The sequence below is a fragment of the Rhinopithecus bieti genome, unplaced genomic scaffold, assembly GCF_001698545.2.
Source record: "Rhinopithecus bieti isolate Rb0 unplaced genomic scaffold, ASM169854v2 scaffold_34958, whole genome shotgun sequence".
NCBI classification, from domain to species: Eukaryota; Metazoa; Chordata; class Mammalia; order Primates; family Cercopithecidae; genus Rhinopithecus; species Rhinopithecus bieti.
The window spans coordinates 797,633-823,161 of NW_016814973.1; the positions used below are offsets into that span (position 1 = coordinate 797,633).

The 25,529-nt window shown below is 37.5% G+C and overlaps 1 protein-coding gene across 9 annotated transcripts in view; it reads left to right on the plus strand.

Moving 5' to 3' along the window:
- The window catches only part of MAST4 (microtubule associated serine/threonine kinase family member 4), a 589,801-nt gene that overhangs the window by 499,576 nt on the left and 64,696 nt on the right, over positions 1-25,529 (plus strand). For all 9 annotated transcript variants that reach the window (XM_017852851.1, XM_017852852.1, XM_017852848.1 and 6 more), the window contains 5 exons: positions 7,977-8,046; positions 13,280-13,358; positions 18,112-18,269; positions 20,213-20,288; positions 22,009-22,218. In XM_017852851.1, coding sequence (XP_017708340.1) covers positions 7,977-8,046; positions 13,280-13,358; positions 18,112-18,269; positions 20,213-20,288; positions 22,009-22,218 — 593 coding nt within the window. The remainder of the gene's footprint in view (positions 1-7,976; positions 8,047-13,279; positions 13,359-18,111; positions 18,270-20,212; positions 20,289-22,008; positions 22,219-25,529) is intronic.

The window sequence follows — 25,529 nt, forward strand, 5'->3', positions numbered from 1 at the left end:
TTTTTTTTTTTTTTTTGTGACGGAGTCTCATTCTGTTGTCAGGCTGGAGTACAGTGGTGGGATCTCAGCTCACTGCAGCCTCTGCCTCCACGGTGCAAGTGATTCTCCTGCCTCAGCTTCCCGAGTAGCTGGGACTACAGGCACATGCCACCATGCCCAGCTAATTTTTGACAGGGTTTCACCATGTTGGCCAGGATGGTCTCCATCTCTTGATCTCGTGATCCTCCCAAAGTGCTGGGTTTACAGATGTGAGCCACTGTGCCTAGCCTACCTGCAATCTTTAAACGTGTCAAGGTCTTTAAGGCAGAGGTACAATTGAGGAACTGTTTCAGACTGAATGAAACCAGAGAGACATAGCAACTAAATGCAGTGCGAAATGCTGGATCAGATACTAAAGCAAGAGAAGAGAATAGCCCTAAAGGACATTATTTGGACAATTGGTGAGATTAAATTTAAATATGGAGTACAGATTACATAATAACATTGTATCAATATTGTATTTCCTGATTTTGAAAATCGAACTGTGGGCGTGTAAGAGAATGTCCTTGGTCATAGGACATATATACAAAAATTTAGAGTTATAAGACCATGTTTCTGACCTATTTAAATAACATTAAAATCCAAATTTAAAAATATGGAGAGAAATAGTATAAAGTAATTGTAAATGTTAAACAGGTGAATCTGAGGAAAGAGAGCAGAAGCTCTCTCTACTATTGTTACAGCTTTCCTCTAAATTTGAAATATAAAAGTGTCACCAAAAGGGAAGTTGGGATAGGGGCTGGACGTCATTTTAAAGCTTCAAAGGTGATTCTTATATGCAGTTCCCATTGACATCTGTTTATTGATCTAAGGCAATGGAAGAAGTGAGTGTGAGAAAAATATTAGAGGAATAAATATCTACAAGCCAAGAGTTTCCAAGATTTCCTGTATGGTTTATGGGAACTGAAAAGTCAGAATTCTGATTTGATAGATTCTTAGCACATCACATGTTATTTTATTATGAAGCAACAGGGTTAAATGCCTTTGATCCTTTAAGTCTGAACACACTTCTGAAGTTAGAAATTGAAAAATGATTAACTTAAAAGGAAAAGGAAAACATCTTTTCACATATTTTGCTTCTTCTAGATAGAATTCATGTGTACCAGAGGCAAACAAAATGTTTAGCATTTGTTAAATGGGGCCACATTAAAGTTAGTGTTTATTTTTTAACTAAGAGCCAAAAGAAAGAGATTTATAATAGAGAATACCTTTAGATGGAATTTAGAAAGTTATATGGATATGTGTTTCATTTAAATACTTTGTTTGACTAGAAATTACTCAGCAATTGAAACAAACAGTCTGAGAAAAACCCATTTCCTGATAACATCCACCCTTCTTCTAGGAAAAAGGGGAAATTCTGTGTATCTAATTATGTTAAGGAATTAAATCCCTTCATGTAAGATCGAAAAAAAAAATACGTACGCATTAGGTTACATTCTTTAACTCAGAGTCTTATCCAGGTTCAGTCTATAATTAATTATGTAAGATTAATAGAATGAATCAAGTTTCATGAAATTGCACGAAGCTTAGGAATATCTGTTACAGTGGCTATGTTCTTACCTCCCTTCCTTGACCTTACAAATGCTACTCAGTAACTTTAAACAAGGGGTAAAAGTCATCTCTTCTCTGTTGCTAGGAAGATGAATTACTGTAGATGGGAGGAAAACATACAACTAAAAATCAACTTTCTTCATCACTCTTGACATTCAGCAGTCTTTACTCGGGATCACCTTGAGGTGTGACATCAATTCAGAGTAATAAGGAAGGGTCAATGAAAAGCTAAAACATTCTCAAGAACCCATTATAACACATCTCCAAGGGATTCCTGTCAATGCCACGGCATTTCAAATACAGTACACAAGTTCCAGAGAAACAGCTTCATGCAATGGAGACAATGGGTATCTGTGTGAGTCTTATGACAAGAAATTGACCTCTTATTGGGTCTCTCTTCCACTCCCTACATGTGTTTCTCTCTATAACCTCATCAGTCATTCCTTAGAAAACATTACATGTCCATTTATCAACAGCCTATTGTGAAACAGTTTTCTTAAAAGGTAAATATATTTAAGGGCTTTGATTTAAGAAAGTTTCTTTGTCGCATGGATAAGGATCCAGAACTGATTTCACGAAGTAAGTCTGGAGTTGGATATACACATCTGTATCTATTAGTAGACATTTAGCTCTTTACATTGTGTTCACCTATAATTGGTTCTAGCAGATAGCTCAAAGCCCTGTGCATAAATAGAACTGATAAATAATTATTAAAGTAGAAAAAAGCTGTTTTCAGCTTGCTATATAACAGGGACGAGATTAGACAATGAGAACTCAAAGTACACTTTTTGTGTATCTAGATGTATAACTGGAGTTTATCCCTTACCATCACTTACAATTATAAATTATTTAGAGAAAGAAGTGGAATATTGTCTACCTATTGTTATATTCCATTTAGTTTTACTTATGGGGACAGGAGACAGAATGATTAAAATGATCATTATCCAAACTTTAATATTTAGCCTGTAGAATTTTCCTTCTCTACAAATATTTTACTTAGCATTGTTGACTGGTTTGAATGAAATAGATTAGGACCATTAAATTCATTATGCACTAAATAATGAGATTAAAAAATGTTATTTGCTCTAATATATAATAAGAAAATTGTAACAGGATTCTTCAGTGTTTAGGTACTCTAAATGTTACATTTGAGAACTGCAATTAAATGTAACATTGTTATATATGATTGCAGAATTGTGGACTATGAATACATTTAATATATTTGAAATTATTTTATGTGGAGCCTCCATAAGTTAAAAAAAAGACTAAAGCTTGCCCAGGTGTTCAAGTTTTGCCCTTAATTCTCTCTCACACTGATAAACCATATTCTCCCTCAGTCTTCTCCATCTCAATTGATGCCACCACATACTCACTTGCTTCTAAAATCTTGAAGTCTTTTTTGCGTTCTTTTCCCCTTTATTCCACGCAATCCCATTTTCCAGCAAATCCCATCGGCTCCGCTGCCAAAACATAACAGCTCTTCAATCACCCTATCTAAATCACCATCTCTCTTACCTTGTCTGTGCTGGTAGCCTCCTAACTCATCCCCCTGCTTCCGCTCTTGCCTGCTTAAAGCCCACTGGCCACAGAACAGCTAGAAGGGTCTTTCTAAAATGTAAATCAAATCATGTTATCCGTCTCTATAGAGTAGAAGTTTAGTAAATACTTGTTGGCTCAGTCAAGCAGTGAGTAATGGTGCTATAGCTATGGAAGGGTCAATAAGACAGGGGCAGGAAAAAGCAAAGATTCAGAGAGCCCAGATTATAAGAAAGCCTTGATGCATTGTGTATAATTCTGTCTTTACTTGAAACTTAAGCATATGAGTCTACTTCTATTCATTAGCCTGCCTGTGAACACTTGACAACTTACCCAGAGAATTCCACTGAAGGCCAATCAAGGTTTTTTCTTGGCCACTTAGAGTCGAAACAGCTGCCCAGGTTTAATTAATATTCTACAATTATATCTGGAGAGGAGCCAGTTGGAGACAGGTGTCTAAATGAAAGGGCGATTCCTAGCTCTTTTCATGAGTCACCTGTCTGGGTCTGGTGAGATGGACTCAAAGTTCTCAGGGGAACGGAACTGTTATTTTACAGAGTTCACTCTGGTTGAGGTTCCTGCATCGTGTTCCAGTGCCCACTTTATCTGCTGGTGTTCATCATACAAGGAGATCCTAGGTTTGATTCTGTGAAGTTTGGTTTTAGGATTTTTAAGCAGTGTCCATTTGCCAGGAATCTCCAACACAGCAATAAGAAACACAGCACTGATTGTTATGGTGCAAATGTCACAACTCATTTAAGGGGATCATCAAGTAATGGCAACAGGGATTCAAATGGGGGGTTTACTCTTTGATCCACCAGGAGTTTAAATGGCAATTATCATTCATTCTTGGATTCCCTCAGTCCTGATAGAAATTCAAGTCATCAGAAACTATCATTTCGCAAACAGACAGCTATTAAAAGCACATTAATAATCTATAGAGGGCATAGCATATGCCTTTTAAAAAGATTTGCAGCTTGCTTCTCGTAGCGAAGACACAGGACTTCTCCAGTCTAATTATAAAGCAATCAAACAATTTAATTAATCTGGAAATCACTTTCTTAACAATAGCTGCCGCTAAAATGAGGCACCCTGTGTAGTGCCGTTAGGTAAAGTATGTTTTTCCTACACTGCTTATGTATTAGCCATGCTAGTTCCCCATGGGGATCATGGAGTTAATTACCTACCTAATGCCTGACCACTACTAAGGTTTACTTTACCAGGTCAGAAACAGCAGCAGCGATACCAGCAGTCTATAAAGTATCCTAGCCCTCAAACATCCAAGAGCCAGCAAATCCCTGGGAGCAGCAGGATTTTAGTTATAAGCAAGTGCTGCACATATGGGCAGAGAATTAACTGGCACCAGTTTTCATTTGGGAGTCTCTCAGGTATTGCTTTGCAGATGGGTGGATGAATTCAGAGAGCAGTGCTATGAGGAGTGAAGGTCATGTATAGGACTCAGGTTCCACTCCTTCTTGCTCTCATCCTGGGAAAGCACTGTGCATATGCACAGCAGCCAAGTCCTCATTGCTGAGTTTGGAATATATAGTATGTGCTTTATAATTTGGCCTCTTCTAAATTTTGATCACTGTATAACAAAATAGCATTGCTAAGTCTTCAGAGACTGAGTAGGAATCAATTTTTATTTCAAATAAGAACGAAGACTTCAAAGATTGACTTCTACCTGCCAAATCTGCTAGTCTTATAATTCCTCCCTAAGGAAAATGGAGGAATTTCTGTAATACATAACACAGAAATCTATAGACTGCTCATTTACCCTTTTCTTCTGTTACCACCACCACTCCATTTCTCTCCCAAAATTTCCTATTAGGGGATCAGTCATTTTCCCAATCTACCCACATTGGAAACATCAGTCACTTTTTTAGCCTGTATCCTTTTTCACTTGTTTCTAATCCGCTGACGACTATGCTTGGTTTGCCTACCAGAATATCCTTTCTATTGGCCTTCCATGTCCTAGTCTAGGTCCCTCCTCCTCTGCTACTCCCCTGGGCACCCACACCAAGTACACTCAGGCCAGGTACTTGAGAGAACCTGGCATCTCTCTCTTGCCTCCAAGTATTTCTTAAAGCCTCTAACTAATCAGTACCAATAAACACAGCTCACTGGCTTTCCCAGTCCCAATTCCCTTCAGCCAGAGAAACTGTCTCGATTGCTTTGCCCTACTGTGTTTGGGTTGTTTCTGGCTCCTTCCTGAAGTCGCCTTCTGTTTCTCCTCTTACCTAAAACCTGCTAAACTGCCCCCAAGTTGAGCGAGAGTCCCTTGTCCTTAAGGAATTATCAGTTTCTCTAGCCCACATCATTCTCACTCATTTTCTCTAATATCCTCTGACAGTTAAGAGCCTGAATGATAATTCATGTGTGTATGTCTATGTGTGTGTTTATGTGTGTGTATATATATATGTGTGTGTGTATAAAGATATGTATGTATATATATTTGCATTTTAATTTCGCTTTTTGGCCTGACATGAAACAGAAACATCTGTGATTAGTAAGCTAGAACCAACACCTCTATAGTCTTGAAGTTGAAGATGTGGGAATTTAAGTTAGGTTTTACAGCAGTGTAGTAGATGAGAAGAAAATGAGGAAAATGTTCAAGCAATGGACCTAGAAACGCAGCCTAAGATGCGAGGGCAAAATCTGAATATGGGAAATGGTTAATGGCAGCCTTGTTTTTTTTTTTTTTTTCTTTTTTAAGAGCAGAGTTAAATTCACCTCTTTATCTATGTCTCTGCCTGTTCATCCTGAAGATGATGGGTCAGCATGGGAACCATACATTAATATCCCGAAAAGTGAAAAGGGTTTTAAGTCAATTCCTTGTTTCTTCCTTCTTCAGATTAAAAAATATATATTAATAAGCTCTCTATTGTTCTAGTTGATCACATTAGAATCTCCAGATATAGTGCTTTCTTTCCAAAGCACACAGGGCTAAGAATTTGGTGCCAGGTTTCATTAGCCTTATGATTTCATTTTAAGTGAATAGGTGTAGCAGGGATTGTTCTTAGAATGTCTTGGCTTCAGATAATCAGTTGTTGTGTTACGCCTAATTATTTACTGGTAGTTTGCTCTATGTGGTGTGTGAGCAAATTGAACACTTTTACCAAATGAAAAACAAAATTTATGTGAATATTTCTGGCATTAGATTATTTCCTTTAGGAAACAAAATTTTTAGCCATCTTGAAATTTGAGATTTTTAAAGGAATATGAGGAGAAATATACAAGCTAAATTAGGGGTGTCAGGAGAGGGGATGAAGGCTGTTGAGAGAAGTTGAAAGAACTTAATTTAGCTGTGTAGATAAATGGACAAAATGAATCCTGGATTACTGGATGGCAAAAGCAGAATTCATTTCTCCAGGGGCCCAAGGAATAACAGATGCAAAGCCGTGATAAATTTCATTGCAGCAGGGGGAAAAATGCTTCATGATTCTCTATCCATAAAGAAATGGGCTTCTCAGCTCTTCCCAGTTAAATGGCTGTGATTGTGCTGTCTGTCATAAAGTTAATGGCATTTGTTGAAGACATCACTATAAAATTTGCAACCTTAAGTTAATTGAAGAATTTCAGTAGAGATATAGTCAGTCCAAACGTCCTCAAGGTGACACTAAATGTATCCTCCTTAATGTGGTAGTCTATTCTTTCTGCACACTGGTAATAAATTGTTTACCTTTACAGCCAGGTACTGACTTTGACGTAAAATCTTGTATTCCTTACACCCAATTACAGTAGTCACTTTCATTAAGAAACCAGTAATGTGGCACTTGACTTGCTGTTAGGGATTAAATGTAGCTTCCTGATTAATTTTCCTTTTCCTTTTCTAGAAGGTACAGGATTGCTTTGCAGCCTTTCCTTGCCTACTTATTTAAACCAGCTACAGTTCCATGTGGTCCTCAGACAATTCCGCCAATCTAATTAAACATGCAGAGGGAAGCAGGGTGGTCTGGAGCGTCCTGAACTTGCCCTCGCCAGCTGCTGGCCAAGCGTTCTCAATGATCAGCAGCAGGTTGAGTGGGCTAATGGAGAAAGTAACAAGCCCCAGAGGAGCTGCCCTCCTTCCAACGAGCAATCACTGCTCCACATCACCCCTGAAGGCCTGGGGAAGATGGACTCTGCCAGCCTTTGTGTGGCTGTGGCTTTTTGAGGCTGCCTGGTCAGTCACAGTCCAGCTGCTTAGGAGCAGAGGGATTGTTGAGGAAAATATTGACAAGGGGTAATCCTGCTGAGCCACTTGGCAATGGCTGAGATAGATCTGGGTCATTGAGAAATAGGTCCAAACTGCTGTGGTCTTCCCAGTGTTTTACAACTAGTTCTGACACATCCACCTTTAAAATATGTGCTTCAGAATATGAGGATTTATCTTCAGGAACTCAGACTCGTATTCAGTCTACTGTAAACAAAAAGTACTAAGGCTGCCTGCTAAAATGGAAAACACCTCCAATTGAAGCATATGCTTAGCCTTGCATCCTGCTCATTGAAATGTTCGCATCTGGAGGGTCACAACCAAGACTTGTATATATTCGTTACTCTATCAGATTGAAATATTTGTATTGTTATATCCATGCAGGACTCCTGGTTGGTGATATAGCTGAATGTGTTTATTCATGTGTCTCGCACACTTAAGAAAGCTGTGCTGGAACTCATGCTCCCCCATCCCCATCTCCTCCCCCTGCCCACCCCACCATCCCAGGTCCAGGTAAAACTAAAGCATTATTGGAGGAAAGGACGTTCTGCAGAAACGTAAATAAACTTATTTCTAAGGAGAGGATTCTTGAGGTGAAAATGATACAAAAACAAAATCATGTAGTAAAATTTTCTCTTTTTTTCTCTCTCTCTAGGAAGTAGCCCTCAAGATAGTCCAAGAAATTTCTCCCCCAGTGCCTCAGCCCATTTTTCCTTTGCACGGAGGTAAGGACTTTATGTGAGTGGAGGCATAAAGTCTTATAGAGATAGAGAGAATCCCATTTTCCTCTCCCGCTCCCTACTTTTCCGCCTCCCCACCTCTCCCCCTCCCCGCGTCTTCCCGTCCCCGCTTCTCACCCTCCCCTGCTCCGTGCCCTGTGAGGTCCTGCTCATTATTCTGTAAGGCCTTCTCCGAAGCCCCACCAGCCAGAGGAGCTTAGGCTGCCACAAAGCTTTGTTTTAACACACCTGCTTTAGCAGTTTCAAGCCAGCAATTTAGTGATCCCATTGAGAAAAAGCCATGCATGGGCTATAGGATGTTTTCTGCTTTCTCTTCCTATCATGTTTGCAATTGGGCACCAGACGTCAAAGATAGATGTCTTATAACTGGACCACTGAGTCAAGAGGAAGTGTTTTTGTTGTTCAGAGGATAGCAGGCGCACAATGTCACGTCACACCATGTTCATTGTGGATTTTCTGCTATGATGTAGCCAAGTCAGAGGAGTGTGCACAGTCATGTCTTCTGTGTTCTGCATGTGGAATTCATCTGCTTCGCCCTGTCAGATGCAGTCCTTCACCTTCCTGGGCTCCTTCATCCCTCTCACGTGCATAGCTTGTCCTCTTCTGCCCAGGAAAAACACCAAGAAAACAAAGTGGCACCTTCAGCCAAGTTTCTGAATATTCAGGAGAAACTCGGTTTATGATCTGAATGTCCTAGATATTTACTCAGTTTTCCTCAGAGACCTAACTATATCCTGAAGTGGATTAAGGTAGCACTTAATAAAGACACATAGGTAGGTTAAAAAAAAAATTGTTCTTACACACATAACTAACCAGCAAAACTTGCAGTGCCCTCACGACCGTTTGTCAGCATGTCATGCATTTTACATTACTAAGTCTAGAAAAAACAGTTGCCGCATTTTCAAAATTCTGTGTAATTAAGATTTCATTATAAATCTGATGTGAAAAGGTTTGTTCTTTCATAGTTAAGTTGTTTCCCATCATGTGTTAAATGCCTTTATATATCTCACCATGGGGACAATATAAGAGTGATAAAAACATCATCTCCAGGGAACTTATTGAAACCCAATATGCTGTTTTACCCCAGCTCCAACTTCTCTTTTTTTAGCTTCTTAAGTACTGTAAGAAAATATACTGGTCCCAGAAAGCCTGTTTGCCCAATGAATATTAATTCATAATAGTGCTACTATTCCAAGTGGAAAAAAATCCTATAAAAATTGATAAATAAGTGTTTACTATAGTCTACTATGTCTTTAAAACCTACCTCTATAAAGGGGAGAATGCATTTATTATAAGTAATAAGAAAAATGGAAATCTCATGGAGTGCATTTAAACATGACAGAAATCACAGTATCTTAATCCTGGCAGATTTATAAAAATGAAGAGAATCTAATAATTAAATAGGTGACTGAAGGACACGTGAATCTGGTTTCCATGGTATTAAAAAAATACATAAACCCCCCAGGCATGTTAATTTTTGACGAATAAGCCATAAACCGTGACAGGAGATTATCACAGGAGACCTCTAGTTCATTTTGCATGAATTTCCGAATGGAACTCCCTCCACACTCTTCAAAAAGTATTAATTTAGATTAGGACATGAATGATCATCATTTTAAACTGTTATTCAAGTAAACAGTGTTATGAAAACTCAAATTGGTGTATTTTTATGTAACATCTGGGATATTTCTCTCCATTTTAGAGCTGATTTTTCCTCAGGCGACGTGGAGATTCCACTCCTAGGTCTCTGTTACCTTCCATTTGGTGCGCATTGCTGAGCCTTTAAGAAGTAATGTCATTTTGAGACTCCCACATTTTATTGTTTTGTAAAATTTAGTCCAATTGAGGAAATATTGCTCTGTTTTTAAAAGTAGTCTTGGGTAAAGGGATAAAAGTCTGGCTTATTAATCTTTTCTGATCTTTCTTACCTTATGTGGTAATACTTCCCTAGTAGCCATAACCCTGTAACAAAATAGTCCAAGTATAGACTGCAAAGTATGATGACACAGACTTGCTTTCTATATTTTCAAATGCAGATTTGAGAGTGAAATTATCGAATTAATTTTTTACTACTAAGTAAAATAAAAGATGAAAGTGAGAACCATAGTATAGATTTTGTCTGGAGCAAGGAAACATTTTCACATTGCTAATTGTGGTATTAATTTACAATCCACCTGATTGTGGACCTACTTAATCCTTTTTTCCCTGGTGGTAAAATGGAGGTAAAAATACTCTCCTGCCATTCCCAGAAGTTGTGGAAGTTTATGTTTTGCAGATTGCTTTCACTTTTGTAGGAAACATAGAGCCTTCCAAGAAATGCTGTGGGTCTCTCCTAGTTGCCTAGTTATTATGCACTAAGTTGAATCTCCAAGTGTATTTCTACAAGCCAATTACTACGACAAACTTGTCTGCTGAGTTCAGGTCATCAGACAATTGTTGAGTACTGGGCTGGAAGTCAGGCCTACTAAAGATCATTGGCTCTTGTTATCAGTTTCCAGATGAGAGTGTTTTTCCTGCTCCGTTTCTGTTTTTATGCATTTGAATCTGCTGAGTCTGATCATTGTAACCTCCCAGTTACACCTCCAGAATTCTGGAGTAGATTTTAGTTAACTATATTGGCATAGTTCAACTTTTTCCAACATCAACTGGAATATTCAGTGTATCACTCCAGATAACTATAACAGTAAATCTGCTTCTTCTTCATACAGTTAGAATAGCCAAGTTGATATTGGAACTGTTTATTCTTTCTTTGTTGTGTACCATATTAATCTAAATTTTTGTGAGTGGTATTGAAACAAGGGTTGTTATTTTTTTGCTGATCTTTTTTGTGTCCCGTGTTCCCTTCAGATGTTTTCTCTTGTTACTTTTAATTTAATGTAACACCAAGATTCCCACCCACAAAGGAAAAGACTCTTTTCAAAAAAGGCTTGTTGCATTGGCAAGAATGTAGTCTTGTCTTCCTGTAACATTTTAATGGTAGCTACTGCAAAGAAAAGACAACATTGTTAGCAGGATCCAAATTGTACTTGTGTGATAGCTTTCTTGAAAAAAGGGCATGTTCTCTCAAGTACTGTATATAGCATGTATAGTGACTTCTGATGTGCAGTTGTCATGGTAATGAAAATGCAGTGGTTCTTTGTGCTCCATTTGAATAAATAGACACAGACAACTTAGGGAACTTTATGAGTTGTAAATTATTTCTGGTCCGTGGCTGTACAGAGTACTGAGCACATTCTTGTTTAAACATCTTTCTAGTTGTGTGTTTTCCGGAGCAAGCAAATGTAATTTATGCTTCAGAACTAATAAGAACATGTCTTCTCTTGGAATTGCTCATTCATCTGAAATATGTTCATTGATACCTGAGGGGAAGGAGAGTTAATGAATCACAAAACAAAATCATAGCGGGGGGAAATTGTGTCCCTCACTCTTTCCAGAGACTAGTTTCTGATAATTGCTATTAAATGGACTGAATAATTCTTTTAAAATCACATCCTTTTCTTACTTTATCAAATTGGAGGTGCTTAAAATATATCGTGCAGGTATGGATTCTTAACTGTTTAATAAGTCTCCATTTAACAACCAAGTATCTTTATAAACATGTTATATGATTACTTTCTTCTTAAATCATTAACATTTTCAGTTGTTTAAAAGTATTTCAAAAGAACATATAACTTATCTCAATTTGTTTTATCTGGTATATTTACATACATCTTATTTTGCTTCTTTTTTTTTAACATACTTGATTCAATTGTACTCCAATCATGGTACAGAAATGACAGGTAAATTTTACTAAAATCTTAACATTGTGGTAGTTCTGTGATTTGTCCACTTGACTTTTTCCATTTTGTCTTTATGGACCATTTGCATTTATTGGAGGTTATATCCATGGCAGCCTATAATTTTATTTTTCCATGAATATAAATTTAGGCTAAAATGTCAGTTTTTTACATTAACATCTAACGGTGACATTTCTCAAATTCAAGCCTAATGCTGTTGAATTCCCTAACTTCAACTTATTGTGAATGTGTCTCTGGTAAATTTTGTCCACTCTTGTCACTTGGCAAGTTAACATAATTACAAATGTAATAACACAAATTACGAAATGTCCATATATGACACTGCAGTCTTATTGATCTAAGAATGCAGTGTTGCTGTTTTTAAAGTGTGTGTTTCCTTTTTTGCCCCTTGGCAAATTTACATAGAACATTCAAAATGTTCTATGGCTTTTAAGGCACAATCTTATTCAAAATTGCATTTAAAGTAATAGCTCTGGAATGCCAGAGATTTCAGAAAATTTGCTTTCTGGTGCCCTTTCCCTTTGCAGCAGTATTGTTTCTACTGCTGCATTCACTCATCTGAGACCCTTGTAATGACCCTTATTCACAGCCAAACTCCAATTGAGAAACCACCCATTCTGTCATCACTTGAAGATACAAACCACCCTCTTCATGGCTCCTGCCAGCTTTGCCTCTAAGACTGAGGCAAACAACTTAGTCTTTGCATTAAGTTCTATCACTGATGGAGAAGGTTTCATTCTGCCCCGACTATTAACCAGTCAGAGCTGGGCTGCATGCTCAAAGACTCAGCAGGAGGCTTTGCTATAACAAGCCAGGTCATGTCCGAAGGCAGTAACTCTTAAGAGATTCTAAGCATAAGGTCAGTTACTTACTTAATGCTAAAGTTATTTGACACTTCAGGCCTGAGCCAGCCATGAGCGCAATGATCCCTTCTTCCCTAAGCATGATGAGTAGAACTGTTCCCTTGAAAATCATAAGCAGAAAGTGTTTCAGATGCAAAGAAAGTCCGCACAGGCTCTTGTGCCATGCTGGAAGTCAGCCCCTTCCAAAGATCATTTGCTCTGGTTATCAGTTTCCAGATGAGAGTGTTTTCCTCCTCCCTTTCTGTTCTTATTCATTTGAATCTGCTGAGTCTGACCATTGTAATTATCCCTGGTATTCATTTTGTCAGAGTATGTTAGTGAGACATCAATAATATGGATCAACCCATTCACTTTCTACTTGTTTGGTTGTATTGATTCAGTTTAAATAAAAGTCAACCTACTGTATAATGTTTGTTTACCCTGACCCTTGCTGAGCATTTACACATCCTCACAGACTATGTTTGTGTCATTTGTTTGACTAAAAATACTTAGTTTCCCTGGAGTTCCCATGTGACAGTATGCCAGCGTTGGCCTAAGCTAAACTCACTTTCTCAATAGGACTGATGGACGCCGCTGGTCGTTGGCTTCTCTCCCTTCCTCTGGCTATGGGACAAACACACCCAGCTCTACGGTCTCTGTAAGTGCCTGACTTTTTTTTTTTTTTTTTTTCTCTTCCTCACAACAACAGAGCTATTACACAGGCAGTGTTCTCGGGGTGTTTCCTGGTAGGGAGGAGAAGATAAATTCTGCATGTCTGACACTCTGAATAAGCGACGCATCAAATGATGGCCTGACAAACATAAAAAGGACATACTTTCACTGCAAGCTTTTAAACTGTAGTGCATAAATTGAGGAAGTTCCAGGATCACACGTTTGAAGGAGACTGGAAGCTTTCATTTTAATAACATTTGGTGTAGTTTTGGGGACAAAACACAATCTAGTTTTATTGCTTTGGTTCCATGCCAGTGACATTAGTGCTAAAAATGCCATTGAACTTTCACAGACTGTGTCTTTCTTCCTATGTGGCTTAGATAGAGGTTTGTTTTGTTTTGTTTTTCTCTCTCCTTCAAAGAAAAAAAAAAAGGCAAGTCTTAATTTATGCCTTCTAGGTAAGAACTTTCTTTTAAGAAGAAATTAAAACAACTTGGAAGAAGGTTAAGATAAATAGAGACATGGTGGAATTATGAAACTAGGATAGAGGAAAATGGATACTCTTGCCCCAAACTTAGCATTTCAACAAGAGACCTAGCAATTACTGGAAACAACTCAATAGGTTAGATCTATGTATTTTTAGTTTACATTAGTAATCATGTGGGATAACTGTATCTGCAGGGCTGTAGAAACAAGTTGGTCATTTAGAAAGACCTAGTAGGTTGCAGATGTTCAATATATGGAGTGATCTAGCTCTATTTGTACCAGCAAAGAATGTGGACCTAGAGCCTCATTTTGTCAAAATCTGTGGTTTATTGGTTAGGGATATCCATCTATTGTATTTTTTATAGCCCCCAGCACTCCATTAAGCACATAGATTTAGCCACTTAATAACACTTGAATGACAAGAAACTACAGTTAAATAGATAAATTCTAACTGGTATCACCTCTGCCTTATACTGATGTATTTCCAGAATTCCAAGTATAATAATATAGTGTAGATTTTCTGGAGTACCTTTAAAACCAAATTATTAAAAACGGTTGCATTATTTTACCATCTCTTTTGATATTTCATTGAGCAAAGGTAATTTATTTTTCTATCCATTATTCCATTTTGTTGTGATATATGAGTCTATTGTCCATTTAGATCATATTTTTAGAAACATGCTAACAACCTTGAGTGGTTTCAGAGGCACATCAGCATCAGTAAAGGATGCTTAAAAGCCCTGAATAGCATGAATGAATAAAATTGTCAGTAAATAATAGTGAAGTAATCCTTGATTCTTATGGCAGTCAACTATCAGTGGTTATTGGCCAGTATTTTAGATGTGTCTTTTAACTCCATTTTTTTTTTTTTTTTTATTTCAACTCTATCACCTTGCATTGCCTTCAGTCAAGTTTTATTATAACTTGGACGTAGAAATCTCTCTTTTGCAAGAAAAATAGGAGAGAGTTCAGGATTTATATTCTTTCCATCTTCAGTAAGTCATTCATTTTTAAAAGTGAATACATAATAAAAGGTGAGCTACATAAAATCAGACCCTGTTTGGTAGAAATAATTTTTAAAATAATTTTGTTTTATAAATATCTGCTATATGCCAGGCCCTGGTCTAAATTCTTAAAATGCATTGGCTCATTTAATCTTAGCAACATCCCCTATCAGATAATTGCTGTTGTTTTTTTCGTTGTATGAGCCAGGAATCTGAGGCACAGAGAGACTGTTTAACTGAGTGACTGTTTACTGTTCCATTGTTTTCTCAGTAAGAATATGGTGAGCAGTTTTAGAACCCAGTCTCTTGGCTCTTTTAAAGGAATTTACATGGTATTTCTTCAGATAAACCTTGTAATTAATAAAGCTGACCTGGTCATCAGTCCAAATGGAATCGTTGCTGTCTCTAAATTCTGTTTGTGCCTACGGAAGACACCCCAAGACTGTTTTAGTCTACACACATACTTTGTGTTTCTAACAGCTCTTCTCTGAAGTGTTTATTTTATTGAAGACATTAGTATCATATAATTATTGGGCTCAATATTCCAATTTTTTCCTCCCAAATGAAATTTGAGCTTCCAGAATTACTCCTTTTGCCAACAGACAGAAGGGACTATTTAGATTATGAACTGCAGGTGCTGTAGTGTGAAAGTTCAATTATTTTTTCTCTTTATTGGTTATTGATAAAAGTGATGAGTGAAAACTAGAAAAGCTACTTCTCTATTTTTCTCAGTTTCCTTGTGGTCCTACTCTTTAAGTATTAGGGCAGAAAGTGTGTAAAACTTCTTAGTAGTTACAGGTTTTTCTTTTCTAAAGCTAATCTGAATCACCTTTAGATTCTCATTTCCCTGGGTTAACTGTTAAGTCATTTAGCCAATCAGAAATGTACTTTAACTATTTAAAAAATCAAATGTAGAATATATACAAATAAAATTGCAAGCACTTTGAAAATATAGTTTAAACTTTACAGATAATTTCAGCTGTTGTCTGAATGCCAGACTGAAATGTAAACATTATAATATCTGTATCCTTTGGTTATTATGGAAACTGCAAAATTGTTAAATGTTAAAAATGCTATATTCTGAAATTGGAAAGATTTAGCCAGATGAAGTAAATCAGTCCTCCCAGAGAATATTCAGTGTTGCAATTTCTTCTAACATCACAGTTTGCAGTTAAAATTAATTTGTGGAGCTTTTCCAATATGATATTCAGATAATTCTTAATTTTGAAATAAGTACTATAGAATTGTAGCAGTCAGAAGACATTCTCCCATATGATTCTTACCAGATAAAGTATTTTCTGCTGAGTGAAAGTACAGAAATAAGAATATAAGTACTCATAAAAATATGAGGTATGTCTATAAAATGATATGATTTAATAAAAAGTAGAAACTTGTATGTGCATATGAATACTATCCTTTGCAAAATGGTTACCTGCAGAGACTAAATGCTTATTGAGTGATATCATGACTCAGAAAATGGTTTTGGAACTCTAATTGCTTTAAGAACTAGCAGCATAATTTTTTTTGTATGTCTTCATTCTTTGGACCCTTCTCTGAAGTCAATAGATACTGTTCCTGTGCAAGTACAGTTGCATAATATCTTGAGCCTGGTGTGTTTTGGAATTTTCACTTTGAGAAAGGTAACATCCCTGTTCTGTACGTAACAGACCAGCAACAGTGGGGCCAGCCGCTCATAATCAAATATATTAATATTTCTGCAGCAGCTTGAATCAACATTCACACTAAGTAGATTAAATAAATATTTTAAACAGCTTCACATCAGTTCAGTTGGTGCTTTGCCACCAAAAGAGATTACTGTAAACTTAGGAACAAACTTCTGAGTTTGTGGGTTTTGAAATCTTGGATACAGGATTGCGGACATTGATTTACCTTTGAGACATATCTGCAGATTCTTAATTCTGTTTTTCTATTTGCTAATTTCCTTATCTTTCCTCTGATCACCACTGCTTATCTCCTGCTTGCATTGATTTTTTTTTCTTGATTTCTTGACTTGATTTAGATCATGTGTTTTATTTCTTTTTTCTTAGTGAAAAGTGTTTAAGGCCATGACTGTACTTACTGAATAGAGCTTTGATTTATCTCATAAGTCTTTCTAGTAGTGTTCTCATTTTTTTATTTCTTGTAAAATAATCTCATTACATTATAAAAATTCCTCTTTGTTTTAATATGTACTTAGTAAGATGTTTTATAATTTCAAGTTATAGGAATAATTTTTAAGCTTTGGGCATTAATTTCTAGTTTTGCTACATTGCAGTGTTTTAGTATTTATGAAGGGTACTCTTAATATAATGATTTTTTAAAAAATGCTTACTAGAACTGACATTTTAAAATAAGTAGTGTCTTTCAAAATGTGCTTATTCTAACCATGTTTCCATTTACTTAAAAATTTATCAGTCTCTTTTATTAGAATTACTTAGAGAGTTTACCTCCGACTAAAAATGAAAACAATAGTTTCTTTGCTTTTTAGTTAAATGTTTCAGATTGATTAAAAGCAGGGTTATTTAGCTCTTCACCTTTCCTGTCTTTCCTTGTTCCAAATGTTGAATGATGATTTCTAAAAAGCAAATCTACAGGCATGTAACAAAAAACTCAACACCACTTGAAAGCTTTTTTTTTATTTTAAGTTATAGTCTCAGTCCTCCACTCTCCCTGAGAAAAAGAAATAAAGAAAATTCAATTCCAGATTTTAAAACAGTGGCTTTATTGAGAAAAGCATCTTCTTTAATCCTTCCCCTGTTTTACTCATGGCACACTCTGATGCATTATAAAAAGAGGTTTCGTTGTCTTACTGACCATCTCATATCTTATCATTTATTTTATGTTATTTACCTAAAAGTCAGTATTTGATTTTGAGCAGCAGTAAACTCGGGGGTGCCATGTTCAACTGAAAGCTAATCTGCGATACAGTGCTCCCTAATGTCACTCCAGTGGTCGCTTTCTTGCTTTGGCTTTGACTGGTTCCAATCCATTTTCAGAGCCTGGGTTTTCTCCAGAGAGAAAACTACCTTTTGGGAAATTATAAACAAATGAGGCAAAATATGGAAAGCATTTTGAACTCTGAGAGAGAACATCAAGTTATACATTTAGGCAGTACTTCTTACAACTTTAACCTGAAAAAGAAACGATAAAAATGGTAGTATTACCCAAGTTTAACTCATCGATCTCTCCTATTCATTTGAAGAGTTTCTTTCTGAGGTAGTTAGGTGACCTCACTTTGGTTTGTTTCAGTCATCCTGTTCCTCCCAGGAGAAGTTGCATCAGTTACCATACCAACCAACACCGGACGAGTTACACTTCTTGTCGAAACATTTCTGTACCACCGAAAGCATTGCCACTGAGAACAGATGCAGGAACACGCCGATGCGCCCCCGTTCCCGAAGTCTGAGGTGTGTGGGCCTGGCTGAAAATCATTACTTAATTGGATTCTCTATTTTCAAACATTTTGAGTGAAGACTTTGGTCCTTTAGTTCATGTGTGTGTGAACTGACTTGCAAACTATTACAAATATAGCGTGATGTTTCCATGTACACATAATATTGTTAATGACGACTGAAAGGCATCTTATAATTTTCCTTTTCAGTTCTCACAATTTACTGATTGCAGCAGTAGTAGTAATCATGATGGTCTCAGAACTACCTATGAAAACGTCTAGCCACTGGAAATTTCAAGGCAGTGCAGAAGCAGTTAATGTTGTTATGTTAAGAAGTAACAGCTTGGTGGAAATAGAACAACAACAAGAATAGGAGGATTTTTTTAAAATTCCAGATTCCATATTACAAAATATCTTTTTATTCTTTCTTCCCGTCATAAGTCTTACTTTCACTAAGACTGTGAACACATTTTTAGGAGTTTGTGTCACCTGAAGTTTGTGGATGCCAAATGTAGTCCACCTGACACTGAATAGGGCCAGTTTTACTGTGAGTTTTGTTTCTTTAGGAAGCAGAATCTAAAACAGAGCTTCTTGTTCAGGATGTTTCTCCGGGAGTGCTTTTGAAATTAGCACCTGTGGAAGGGAAGGGGGAGGCAGGATTGGGCAGAGGGAGAAGTCCAGCAGCTTTAGCCAACTCCACAGAGAGCTCGGGAACAACAGGACTCAGCAGAGTTGCTCCCTTGGCCCAAATGTGCCTTCGTTTACATCCCTACCTCAGTCATTGTGTCCCTCACTGGATATGGCACCCTGGGAAAGACTCAGCCTCAGGCGAGATGACTTCTTGCAGCTGATGCCATCCCTGCAGGGACTGACAGCTGAAGGTTTCTGTGGACAGCACTCCCAGCAGCCGGCCAACAGGTCCTTCTTTGAAGCAGGGATCAGGACAGGGCATCACCTTGTCCACTGCAGTATGAGATCTTGATGCTATAGAATTAGTGAACTTTGATATCTTAAGGTTTTATTATATTAAAAAATAGCTTGTTTATTAGGTGGTCAGTTGAATATCAAAGTTTAATGAGAAGCAATTTGCCTTTGTACTTTTTGTCTTCACTTAGTCTCATAAGCTAATAGTGAATATAGCCACACTGGATAATTGTGAGACATGTTAGATTATTCTGAGATACGAAATTAACAACTGGTTTTACTATTTCATCTACAGGCACCGTGTTTTACCACATGGGTGCCATTTTTTGTTTTATTAAAGGAATTCCTAAGATGCGTAGTGTAAGCTGTATCCCTTTAGGAATATAAATACACTGAAGTTGCACAACTATATACCACTAGGAAGGAAGATGAACCTACTATTGAAAGAGTAAAGAAGAATGCACAACAGTTGTATGCCTCTGTTTCATACATAATACCTACCTCAGCATCCCAGATAAATATTTGCTAGGCTAGAAAATGGATTTCAATTATGACACCTGTGCCATGGAAGACTCAGACCTTTTCAGTGATGTGTGGCAGACCGCAGGTGTATGATAAAAGTGTGAAATTACACTGTTAAACATGTCCTAGATGTTGCTATTTGTAGCTACCCTATTTTGTTTTATTTTGCAGTTTGTTAATTGTTTTCCAGATCTTATGCAAGCTCACACTACGTGCAGAATATAATTTCAATTTACAAACACTTTCTGAACTAGTATTGTATTGTAACTATGATGATTTTGTGGCATTCCACTTCTTGAGCTTTCTTTTTCAGTCCTATTCAGAGTGTCTCTGTGTTTGTGGGAATGTATGTGTGCATGTGTACTGATGACTGATTTTGTAGTTTATTATCTAATATATTTTTCTTACAAAGGTTGCATAGTACTTTTGATGCAGCTGACTGTTTATAAATAAAAAGCTTATTTTCATTTCATGCTGTGGCAAGTTTAAAAGGGTAATTTGCTTTGCTTGCAGCCCTGGACGTTCTCCCGCCTGCTGTGACCATGAAATAATTATGATGAACCATGTCTACAAAGAAAGGTTCCCAAAGGTAATGAATTGAATTGAAGATGCCTAGCATCTAAACGAACAGGCAGCATAGGTTTAGAGTCTGTAAGGTGGTTTTGTTATAGGAAGTAAGGGTCCAATCTAGTAATGATTTGCATAAAACAGCTCCATAGTCTTCTTAGAAAGAGAAAATAACTTTAAAAAAATGTTAAGCTAACAACTGCTGAGAACTAGCTATGCTCTCTCTATGCTGAGCTGGCTCTAAAGTGAACCTGCCACTTGTGCACCACACATGGGGTATGCCTGGTGAGGTGCCATAGGGAGGGTCTACTTTGAAAGGCCTCTAGACTGTGCACTTTGTACCCATGTTCTGGGCCTGCGCCATATTGTTAAGTAGAGACTGTTTTTCTCCATTAGAAGCCTGTAGATTGATGTGTCATGAGAGTTTTTTTCTTTTCCACATTACTTTTCTGTGATTTCCCATCTCTTTAGACATTGTATTTCTAACCCTATTAATTTAGAAGAGAAGGCACAGTTGTCGTGTTCTCCAGTTAGACTGGTAAAAGAACGTGAATTGAGAGAGCAACTGTGAAGAGTTGCTGCCAAGCCCTTGGCTGCAAGGACCTGCTCTCAGATGGTCCCATTAACTCACCTTGTTTCCACATCTTTCCCGCCAAAGCATTTCCGCACATTTGAGAAAAGGCCACTCTCCATGTTTTTCCTGATCCGCCCCCACAGCCTGTGTTGCCCTAAGCTGGAGAACAAATGAAAATCTTTGGTTTCATAAATCAAGAGTAGAGTACTTATTATTTGCAACTAACCCAGCATTGATGTCATTGATTAAAGCTATTTTAGCTATTTATCACATGTCACTTGCTCACCAGAGAAACAGATACTGACTGTTACCTAGTTAATGCAGGTTAGGATATTAGAGGGGAGGAGGAGGGAGGAAGGAGAGGGAGTCTCCCTGCATATATAATTAATGTAAGTAAGGAATATGGATTAGGCAGTGGGTGACCAGAGAGAATGAAATGAAAGTTGGAAAGGAAATTTTACATTTATTTTACCAAGGGAGTCCCCTGGGACTTTTGCATAGGATGTAGGTTTTTGGGAAAAGAAGATGATATAAGATGTGTGCTCCTGGCACATTAAAACCTAGCCAAAAAAGATACATTTTTAGCTTAAGTCATGGAACTCTAGCAACATCCTGATGTTTAAGTACAAAAACAAAGAAATATTTGATATTTTGGACAATCCATCTGAAAGAGCCCAAGATCTTAAATGAAAGCATAACAATTCACAGATACAACTTGAGTTACTTGAAGAAGCTTACAGGGACCGTTTTACATTTGATAGAACACAGAAAAGGGAGATTATCATTCTGAAATGTCTTTATTTCACATCCTGAGGCTGCTGCTTTTTTTAAGCAACTTTTTAAGAACAGTTTTAGCTTCACAACAAAATTGAGCAGAAGGTACAAAGATTTTCCATGTACCTGGAAAGGCTATGTATGAACACCCCCCACATGCATTAGGGTTCATTCACCATTTGTGTTGTACAATCAATGGGTTCGGACAAATGTCTGATGACATGTATGTACCATTATTTTATCAGAAGTGAGGCTTCTTTTAAATTTGATTTCTAGAATCCTATTTAATGACTTGTGGAGGTCTCTGAAAATGCTATAAAAAATGTGATGGTCAAATTGTTTACATGTGTGTTTCCTCGTATTACATCTGTATATGTGTGTCTTCTCTATATAGGCTACAGCTCAAATGGAAGAACGTCTAAAGGAAATTATCACCAGCTACTCTCCTGACAACGTTCTACCCCTAGCAGATGGAGTGCTTAGTTTCACTCACCACCAGATTATTGAACTGGCTCGAGATTGCTTGGATAAATCCCACCAGGGCCTCATCACCTCACGATACTTCCTTGAATTACAGCACAAATTAGATAAGTTGCTACAGGAGGTAAGAACCATGCACCATATAGTTTTCTGATTTATTTTGCTTTTCCCTGAAAAAAAATTCTTTTTTTTTTTGCTTACAAGTTATAACCATGAAATGGAGTTCACATTCCAGAGAAGCAAGAAGAAGGAAAAAAAAAAAGAAACTCACCTGATTGCTACTTGCTATAAATTGATTCTGGTCATAATTTTAATAATAGAAAATTAATATAATAACCTTTACAGGAACCTTGGTACCCAACAATCTATGACTCTAGGATAAGTGGATTGTGAAGGATTTTGAAGCAGTGATTTCTTCCCCCTTTAACCATAAAGTTATAAATTGCCTGAGTGTATGTGTGTTATTTGATGATGCTATCTAGTTCTAATATCTGAAAAAGCTAAATGGAAAATTGCTGGCTTCTTCCAGGCTGTGTGTTCTATTAATTAACCTGCACGTGGTGTTGGGTAGTAAATGGCAACTTATATTTTCATTAGTGTCAGTTCTTTTTCTGACAAAATATCCAATTTCCAAAATGACAGATAAACACAGGACCTGTCTAGGCCTAACACTTGCATGCCTAGCACCTGATAACACCCAGGACAGGAAGAGAGTCTGTATGGGGGAATGGAATGCATGTACATTATTGCTCTTCTGACTGAAATTGACCAGCCACAGCCTACAATGAAACCTATTTAGCCTATGTATTTGTATATATTGTGTTTCTGTATCTCACAAGGCACAAATTATGCCTGTGTAAACATAATTATAGATAGTTTTCTCTAAAATATGAATATGTAAATAATGGCAGAAAATTGAAGGAAAATATTAGCATCCCAATTTTTGAGAACTCTAACTGTCCTTGCCCCTGCAGAATTTAGCTGGCGAGATAAGATCCTTCTCTGGCTGGCAGCTGCTACTTTTCTCCCCTTTGCCATCTAGGCCTTCTATACTCTTTCCCGATTTCTCACATTGCAACTGACTGCAGTCCACTGAAGCAGTCCCTTTCAGACTATCCTTAGGGGTGAACACATTGTTTTGGGGTTTTTCTGTTAATTTCTTACTTGGCATGGACCTGTTCTCTCCCATAAACTAAAAGGAAAATGAATTTTACAGGAAAATGATCATATACTTGGGTTTCCTGGCAATGTAAAAATTTCTAAATGAGTTACATTTTAAAAACCTAAATGAGTTACAATATAAAATTGCTGTAAGAATTGCCACATGCTTACGCTTAAAATTGTACTTAGATATCTCATCACGCACAGATAACAGTGGTGGACTGGTCCCAGTCCAGAGGCTGCCCTTTGACTGCTCTACAGTAGAGTATAACGTCTCTGTGGGCAGGGATATTATCTACTTTATTCACCTAGGATGGTGTGTGACACACAGAAGGACTTTAATATTTTTTGAGTGAATGGCTTCTGATACCCCTCAACTCACTGACATCCTCCTTATTGTCATATCCACTGGACATTTTACTGGAATATTACTGCATTCAGCAGTGTTAAAACCCTCCTTTTCTCTGTCTTCCTTTTCATTTATTATTCTTGGGACATCTCTGACCATTTCTTCTCTGCCTCTTCCAGGGGTTTCTCTTCCAACACCTGTTTTCTATAAGTTTTCCCATGATCACATCCGTAGTCCACTCCTCCTCCTTCTCTCTTAGCCATCTTGTTGACTGTCTTCGATTAAAGAATAGACTCTAATGGCTTCAAATCCTTATCTCAGACCAGTAGTCATCTTTCACATTTCAGAATCATGGATCCACCTGCCTGCTGAATCTCTTTCTACCTGGACAGCCCACTGAAGCAGCAGTCCCAACCTATGTAAAACTAGACAGCATTTCCTCAACCACACATGCTTCTCCCACATTCTTTTCATCTATCATTGACACCGCCATCTACCCAGTCACCTGCTAGAACTCTGAGAATACTAGACTCCCTCTCTCCCTTCGTCAAGCAACCCATTAGACCTCATAGTTTACTTCCTCAATATTTCTACAACCCTTCTTTCCTGTTCTACAATCACTACCTGGCTCAGACCCTCATCCTCACCAGTCTGCCTCCCTCCAGTCTTAACTCTTCAAATTCATACTTTTATGCAGCTGCAAGAGTATCTATCTAAAACTCTTTATTGGCTCTATTTGCCATAGGTATAAACCATAACAAGGCCCGTTGCTGTGCCCTTCGTCTCAATGTATTTAGCCGTAATGAGTTGTACTGACTTCTGCAGTCTCACTTTACCAACAGACAGGGGGCTCTTTGAGGAACAGGAGTCATCTCTAACTCTCTGGTGCCGAATTCAGTGCCTGGTATTTATCAGTTCCTCAGAAACTGTGGTGGAAGTGGGGAAGGAAGAAAATAGATACGACTGCATGCCAAAATATTCAACCTATTAGGATGTATCAAGTAATCTAATTCTGCTATTGCTTTAATCAAATCAGAGTCCAGAAAATGCTGGAAACACTATGCATATTACTATTTATGAGAATATTTTGAAAGTATGTTTGCTAAATAGTGCACTTTTGAACAGAAGAGGCAGACACAGGAATTCCGTAGTCAGCCTCTGTGAGATACTCCTAATTCTGCAATTCTGTCCCAGGATATTACCATAGTTACCAGCTTAGTCCTGTGTTTTTCATTCCTTTATAGGGATGCCCTGAAAAGGGTAGGATTGCTATCCAAAGCTATTTACACTGAAATCCCCTACTTAATTTTGTTTCTGTGACAGACGCAGCAGATTGTTTCATGACAATTAAAATAAAATCTTAGGGTTTCACAGATCACGTGATGGGTCCTATTATTATTTTTAAAATGCTTATTTTATTTTTTTTATTTATTTATTTTTTTTGAGATGGAGTCTCGCTATGTCGCCCAGGCTGGAGTGCAGTGGCGCCATCTCGGCTCACTACAAGCTCCACCTCCCGGGTTCACGCCATTCTCCTGCCTCAGCCTCCCGAGTAGCTGGGACTACAGGAGCCCGCCACCACGCCCGGCTAATTTTTTGTATTTTTTTTTTCAGGTTTCACTGAAAATTTTTTGTATTTTTTTTTTCGGGTTTCACTGTGTTAGCCAGGATGGTCTCCATCTGCTGACCTCCTGATCCGCCCGCCTCGGCCTCCCAAAGTGCTGGGATTACAGGCGTGAGCCACCGCGCCCGGCCTAAAATGCTTATTTTTAAAGAAATTTCTTTTTTGGCCAGAGAAGCATGTATACTTGTGGCATAAAGGTCTTGTTGGGTATAAATAAGAATGGTTTCTTGTTTAGCTTTATAGCAGTCCTTTTGTAAAAATTTAAACTATTTGCCTAATCACATTTATAGTATTTTTCCAG